We start from the raw sequence: 7,851 nt of genomic DNA on the forward strand, positions 1-7,851 counted from the left end.
GAAGTATGAATTGTAGCAGTTGCATTAATGAGTTTTTTAATGTGTTACTACTGTCTCTAATATAAGCGAAAAATAAGCAGCTTTATTAAGGTTGAAGGGTAAAAAGGCCCGATATTTAGCAGCTACACTATGTATCACAGGCAGCCGGAAAAGTGTTTTTAGACACCCTTGAGCGATACCACAGAAAATACCACCTGACCGCCACCCTTGCACGCGACCTATAAGGCCACGATCGTGTGATTCATGTAGATACGCAGACCATCGATAATTATCTATCTGACGCTACTGATCCCTCTGGGCTTAAACGCCGAGATGGTAGAGAATGCGGCCCGTGGAGATAGGTCAAGTATGTGGTAGGTAAAAACATTTTCGGATTTATGCAAGTTGATGTATTTTGAATGTTGCCCCCACCCCCTTCCTTCTCCTCCCTTCTGCAGGTCACGTCGGAACGTCGGCTGAAGTATGGAGGAGTGACGATCGAACAACCGACGGAAAGGGAAGGAGGGGATTTGAGCATAGTACTTATGCTAGACTTAGATATGACTTCTCCTCCTTAGAACGTAGCGACTGGGAGGATGGACTGACATAGAAACTTGACGGGTACTGAATGACGGAATTTGACTCGAAATTAGCACGTTAGATAATGCAACTAGGATGTATAACTAGATAGGGAAAGGACAAGGAAAAGTCCCGGGGTAAAGGGTTACCCAGGCACCACCCGTCTGGGAAGGTAGAAATGTTGTTGATGTTCGAAATGTACCACCTCCTTCTCACACTCTTATAGACATAACCAAGCTGTCCGACTATTCTCCTGATCAATACCCTCTGTTGCCTCAGCCGGGAGAACTTCCCACCAAAAGAAGAAACTCAAAAGTGGGTTAAAGGTCCAACCATGGGCAATAGCCTGACCAGGTTAATTTCCGACCGGCTGACCGAGGTGTAAGTATTAGTAATTGAGAACGCTCGCAAAAATAGCAAGCGAGAGGAAAAAGAAGGAATAGGTAAGAAGAACTCAGCCTGTAGATAAATAGGATACTAAAGATACGCAGCATGCGAAAAGAAGATCTTTTTGGCCAATAACTGTTCTATGTTCTGTCGTGAATATCTTTGTACGTAATATATGTACTGTCTTCCTTCGTCTGAGTTTGTGTGTATGTATTGTATGGGTTTACGTCTCCCCTCTGTTCGCGTCTCTTTGTTACCTGACCCCTGCTGTTCTGTGTTGTGAGCGCACTAAATGACCTATTTCCGTACACGTCTCTCTCTCTCTCTCTCTCTCTCTCTACATGTCATACGTGTACCGAATGGCTCGTTTAGGTTGCGGACGACTCTCACTCACTACGAGAGTCCCCCTGTTCCCTCTCCTTTTTTTGAATGGTAAGATTGTGCCCCGTCGGCACCAGTCTAATTGGGTCCTTTTTTTTAACGCAAAGGTGTTCAGCAAAATTGACAGAAACTAAAATATTTGTGACTTGCCATATTACTACCTCTCCTTCCTGCAAATTAATTGAACTTGAATTGGCTAAGAAAGAAAGGACAGGTGAGACGACTAAGGTCCCCTAATCTGGCCTTTTATAGGGGAACTATATGTCAATGGCACCCTATTTTTTTTTGTTCGTTAGAGACAAGCGCCAATGTCCAGATTGACCCCCAATGCCCAGATTGCCCCACCCCCTTTGCACCCAAGCGCGAATGCCCGAGGCGTCCCCACCCCACTTGATTAATCCCAGCTGCTGTCCCTGATATATATAATGGCCATGAGTACCTGCCGCCCCTCGAGAGAAACTTGTTTTGTCCTGTCTCTCGATGCTTGCACCCTCGCTATGTTTAAAAAGAGTTAGCCAGCTCTAAAAAGGGAAATGTAAGACTGCTAAGGCTCGGGTTGGAAGGACGAGTCTCCCCTGAATGTTTCTTTTTGGTGAAATACGCAAGTGATAGGAGTCTGACCTCTGTCCATATGTGTCATGAATGGACGCCGACTAGACTTGGTGCAAACACAGTAGAAATACCCACATACTTACTTCACGGTAATAGACTTCTGACTTTGACCAATGAGCATAAACACCCAGGTGCAAGGATTGCGGGTGGAATTCGAAATGTAAAAATCTCTTCCCCTGTCAGTTCTCTAAAAACTTGTTTTTACCCCTTCAAAGATATATCACCATCGGAGGAGAAGGGTCGGACGTGACATACCGCCTGGCTGCAGATCATGGGACGCATGCGACCTCGACCAGAGGTGGAGCCACAGCACAGCAGGAATACGGGACGAGGCAGCACTCTCCAAATGTGGTAAAACGAAAGGATGAAAGGCTGTCCTGAAGCCCTCTGTCCACCTACCCACGCGTGCCTGAAGCCTCCGTCCCCCTTTTCATGCCCGGTTGATGGGCCTGCCTGCTCGTTACCCATTGCTCCCTTGGTCCCTTTGGCGTGTCCCAGGAGATCTGACCCCACTCCGCTCTCTTTCTCTCTCCCATCGACTGCTGAACCATACCCCCTTTTCCATGTGACTTTTTGTCGAGAGAAAGAACAGCATTTAGGTGGAAATGGGGTTACGCCACAGGAATATAGGTGCCGAGCATAAGGCGCCACTAAAAGGATTGGTTAGGGAACAGGACTGTGGTCTAACAGCAGAGGACTGACCGCACCCTGCAACGCGTAAGGATGGACCCGAGCTGGACCTATAGCTCCACCGCCGGTGCTCAACAGCGCCAACGAAAGGACACGGACTAGAGCCTACCAGTGATGGCTCACTGCTAAAAAGACACTGTGACGAAGAGATCTTGTTTGGACTGAATTCCTCCCTCAATTACTTGGTCAAAATGTTCATTGGTCACATTTCTGAGACAGTCAGAAGCATTTATGCTATGTAGTACGTTAGGAACCCAACAAGTGCAATTTCCTATGTGCCGCCTTCTGCCAATCACACCAACTGTTCATGATTGTATGCAATATGTTAGTATTGACAAATGCCGTTTTCGTCAACCACACATGTTTATGTGTACGCTCATTAACTAGGGGGAATAGGAAAATGAACTCTGTTATGTAAAAAGCGGCGACTGTGGAAAATTAGGAAAAGTGATGTACATAAGCAGCGTTCATTTGCCCTTTTCCACCCCCCCCCGTAAGCACCATGACTATCGTGAAATATTGACCGCATCACTCCGCCAGTAAAAGCCCGTGCCCTTATGTACATGACAGCCATTTTTAGGCACCATGGCCTTTTGCCCGCTCATTGGAATCTCCGGCTTCCCTCCTGCGCGTATTTTAACCCCCTCTCACATGCATTGACCAAGAAACCCTCTCCCTCTGCGCGACCCTACTATGAAAGGCAACCCTCCTGCTTGACCCACGCAAAGCCCCCTCCCCATTTCCTCTCGAAGAAGCATCCCTCGCCTCAGCTGACATAACCCCCCCCCAGCTGTATCTGACTGCCCCCCCCCCGTTCTCTCATGTACGGGTCATAAGACCTCTCTCTCTGTGCGACTCTGTCCCTGTGCGCACCCTGGCTCCCCCCTCCTCCCTCACATGGACAAGTCATAAACCTTCCTCTTCTGCAAGACCCTGTCCTTGGGAGTCACGGCCGCGCCTGACCAACACCTCCTTTCCTTTTATGAATAACCCCTCTGTTAGTAAACCCTCCCTCCGCGATGGACTGTCCACACATGTCCGAGGCCATCACCTAAGTCGGAAGATACTGTTTATTGCCCCTTATTGTATGGAGTCACTCCTCTTCAAAGAACCCACTATTGACCCTGGCTTCCCCACCCCTTGGGATACGATCAGGCGCACACGTCCTAATAATCAGCGGAACACTCAGCTGCGTGATTGCCCCTACTCTTATCGACAGTTCAAGGGTCTCTATTGTAAACATATGTGGGGTAGGATTGACACGAGGATTATGGGGATGTCTTTTCCTTGTTTCACAATGTCGTGATTGTAATGCCAAGTGTTTTGTAAGGTATAAAAGACGATGTCTCAGCTCACTTGTTAGAGCACCTCCCGACAGACACTGTGTTTCGTGTCCGAAATGACAGGCTCTCCTCATGAGTAATAAACCTTGTTCTTGTGATTCCTGCTTCCAGCGCCCGTCTCTTTATTTGGTAACTATTCAGAATGGGAAATAAGAGGCGACTTGCGCCAGCAGCCCGGGCATCGATAGTAATATGGGCTCAGATTCTACAATTGTGTTATGAGCTGATATAGCCTTCCTTCAAAGCAATTCATTCTGCTACCCAACAGAACCACCTTTGTTTTTAATCACGCTTACCCAGGTTCTGAGGGACACAGGGTTACCCCTTTTTTGTAAAACAGGTGATTAATAGAGGGAGGCCTGAGTCATCCAGGCCTTATCTGAGCACAGATTTTCAGGAGCAAAATCAAATTGGAATTATATTTTCTAAGAAAAAAAGTCTTGTTAGTTTGCTTGTCGAAGACGGCTCTTCTCTGTTACTAAGGAAACGCTTCTTATTATGCATTTGGCTTTCCCATGCTCCAAGTGGGGGTGCCAATTGTGAAACTGAAAGTTGATCCAGGTGGCACTGCATTTGGACTAAATTATTAGACATATTTTCCTTGTTAGTAACAGGGTTCGCACTACAGCCTTGCGGTCTGAAATAGTTTTGTTTTTATTGTTATTAAATGAGACATCAACGTGCTTATCCCCTGGGTCCTTGTTAATAATCCCAAAGTTAGCTGGTGTGATCACTGGTGCCGCTGAGGCTGAGCAGGTAGCAGCCACTGTATTTTTGTCCCACACCGGTGTCACTCATAGTCGTTGAAATGTCACTTTATAATTACACTGCAATTATGAAAGTGTCACACACAGCAATCTGAAATATTGGCAGCTACGAGAGAGTTATTGCTGGCAGGGTAGTACTGACATTACGGGGTCGCAAACAATGCAGACAATATGTGCTGAGGGGCAATTCTACTTCGGAGGATCAGTGAGCATTGCTCTGCGGGTTATCCTGCCGCATATTTCCTCTTGTCTTGCAAAAAGTGTCACTCAACGATGTCGCACAAGTGTCACTCAACAATGTCACACGAAATCCGATGTCACATGGACTGTAAACATGGCAGTCTTGCTAACCCTCAATATAGAGTCGACAGGTTGATAGGAATTAAAAGTTCTCTCGCCCCAAAGACACGCATTTCAGTAAAAAGAGACAGAGAGCTCGAGGAAGGGGGATTGTACCCCCTCCCCCAACACGTTCTATTTTTTACAAAACCATACAATGGTAATGGTAACCTCTCAATTGAAAAATAATATTACATGCAGCTATCGTAAAATTCTTAAAGTGCCGTATTGCCGCATAGCTACTCAAAACAAGAAGCAGAGCGATTGAGAACTCAGCACGTCTTCTGCTTAATGGGTCTCACTGGACTGTTGTTTCCCATGTTCTACGTTATTCCGTATCCTCATCCTTTCGTACCCGCTACGCAAATATCACTTCCGGGTGAGGCTACTTGGCACAAAAACATTTCCGGTGCAGATCTGCCCTTTAATAAACCAGACCTAGGGTAACGTTACGTAACGCTTGCGCAGGGGGGTGGGTTCTTGTCAACAACCGCTGAGCCTATAGGCAGAATAAAAATACATGTTTTACCTTGTCTTTTTGTAATTTCGAGGTTTCTTGCAGAGCAAAGCAAGCATCTCCCATTCTGGATTCAGGAGCTGTGTTCTGTTGACAGGGAATGACTGAGGTAGTGCTAAAGCCACAGCTCTTGTTTAAAGGGACAGAACCGCTTCAGGGGGCAGGAGGCGTGGGTGTAGGTGGAGTCAGGGGAAAGCAGTTTCTACACAGATTGGTGGGGGCAGCGTTCAAAACACCAAGCAAAAACAGTCTATTTAATACAGTCAGCGATTCATGCATTCTCAGACACGGCGATATTCACGGTTCAGATTGCTGTATACTTTATTCCGGGGTTGTATCTTTTTTCTTCCAAGTCCTGTTGGCAAAGACGTCACTTTTTCCTCCTGTAATGCACCGTTTGCTACCTCTTGTATTTTGTTTGCTCACAATTGTCACTTTTGCCTCATGCAACTTAACGTTTGTTTTTGTAATTTGTTCACTTGTAATTTTCTCCTCATGTATCCGTTCTGTTCTGGTCTGTGAAGCGTTATGACACCTTCGGGTAAAGTCCGCGCTATATAAAAACGCATACAATAAAATCTGTCAGTCTTGTTTCGTGTTCATATCTAATTTTTAGCTTGTGCCACATAAATCCACAGTCTATTTTTGTAGTCATTTATAATGTAAAATATGCTGAATACATTTGTTTAGTAACAGTTTTCCACGTAGCCTGTTCATTCAGTTGTTTGTGCTTAATCAAAGATAATAAGACACAATAATTGAGTCACTGCAGCAAAGAGGTGTGTAATAAAAATTGATTGTGGGTTTTTCGTACATGAATGGGGAACATTTAGCTGTAATCCTGTTTAATACAAGTCTGTATTTATGATCAATTGCGTGTTAACGGTCACATTGTTTCCATGCTCTAATACTTGGTGCCAATATAGGCAACCCTCCGCACGCAATATGAACATATACTGTTATAAATAATCAGACAAAACAGGTTTGTTGGAAAACAGTTTGCAGCAGGTTTATTTCATACAAGGAGTATGCCAAGGTGGTGGGTTAACTTACAAGCGATCCAAGGGAGAGGAGTTGGCCAAACTGCTACGGCGGTCAACCTCAAATCTGGGGGACCGGGTTCGAACCTTGGCAAGGACGCGCAACATCCTGTGATTCTGGGCATATCACTTAATCTCCCTGTGTCCTAACAAAAAATTATTGTGTCCTCATTTGCATGCAACTGGTGCTCGTGTAAAGCACTCTGATACCTGATACCTTCAGGTCAAGTTTGCGCTATATAAAACTCTGTAATAATAAAAAAAAGGGCAGGAAGCGGTGACCGACCTCAGCTGCCCGGTGAGCCAAACTGCACCGTAGCCAACCCAATCGGTGCTACCATTTATGTGGGAATTCTCCCCCTTAAACACAGTGGAGCACCAGTTCATGACTTTACTCGCCTTTTCGGGGGCAGAGCATAGTAAGGCAAGCACCTGGTTGCTCAGGCTTACAACCGCACGAAGGAGTAAACAGGGCGCTGACGTAATCCAGGGTCCTGCCGTAAAGACTCCTGGAGGTTTGGCATAGGGCACTCCTATTGTGCTGCTGACGAGGATTCCCCGCTGTACCAGTCAGCCTCCAGATCGCCATATAACGCTTCCAAAGCCCTGGATGTGGCCACCGTCATATCCGGTGCCCCCCACCATGACAGGCCCCATAACTTCCTGCAGATATTATGCATTATTCTAGCTGGACCAATTACCTATTCACCTATGGCAGGTGTGCCCTGTCCCTATCTGGGTACCATGTGGTGTTTGCACTAAAGAGACCATGCCTAATTTACCAAGCACTTCTTATTTTATTGATTTTGATTTTGAGTTGGACCAAGCCCTCCTGCTTGGTGGGCTTGTACTTGATTTTATTACCCTTATCTAGAACAGTTCAATGGTCTCCCTGGAAGTCTGGAACTACGGTTCTCCTCTTTAACCATAGTTCCAAGATATGTTCCTCTGGTGCCCTCTGTGCTCATTTGGGCCTTCTGATTAGGGTTTGGCTGGGCCCTGTATTTACCCCTAACTGCCCAGGCCCCGGATTCAGGATTCGCTGGGAAGCATAGTGGGGTTCACCGCCAATGAAATATTGTTGGTGGCCAACAAAATATCTTTTACCCGCTGACCTCCAATTGTATGGGAGTACAGCCCCGGCAAGAAATAGGACTCCTTCGGGAATTAAAACTTCTGCTCTCTTAGTATCCCCAGTTACGTGTGATATTATCCAT

General features: G+C 46.1%; 1 protein-coding gene across 1 annotated transcript in view; it reads right to left on the reverse strand.

Annotated features, from left to right (window-relative positions):
• Positions 1-5,754, reverse strand: part of RRM2B (ribonucleotide reductase regulatory TP53 inducible subunit M2B) — a 135,321-nt gene extending 129,567 nt beyond the window's left edge. Inside the window, exon 1 of the mRNA XM_086966068.1 lies at positions 5,607-5,754. Within this exon, the coding sequence (XP_086822194.1) occupies positions 5,607-5,660 (54 nt within the window). The 5' untranslated portion in view covers positions 5,661-5,754. The remainder of the gene's footprint in view (positions 1-5,606) is intronic.
• Between the last annotated feature and the right edge of the window lie 2,097 nt (positions 5,755-7,851).

Source organism: Lissotriton vulgaris, chromosome 4_1 (assembly GCF_964263255.1).
Source record: "Lissotriton vulgaris chromosome 4_1, aLisVul1.2, whole genome shotgun sequence".
In the NCBI taxonomy this organism is placed as follows: domain Eukaryota; kingdom Metazoa; phylum Chordata; class Amphibia; order Caudata; family Salamandridae; genus Lissotriton; species Lissotriton vulgaris.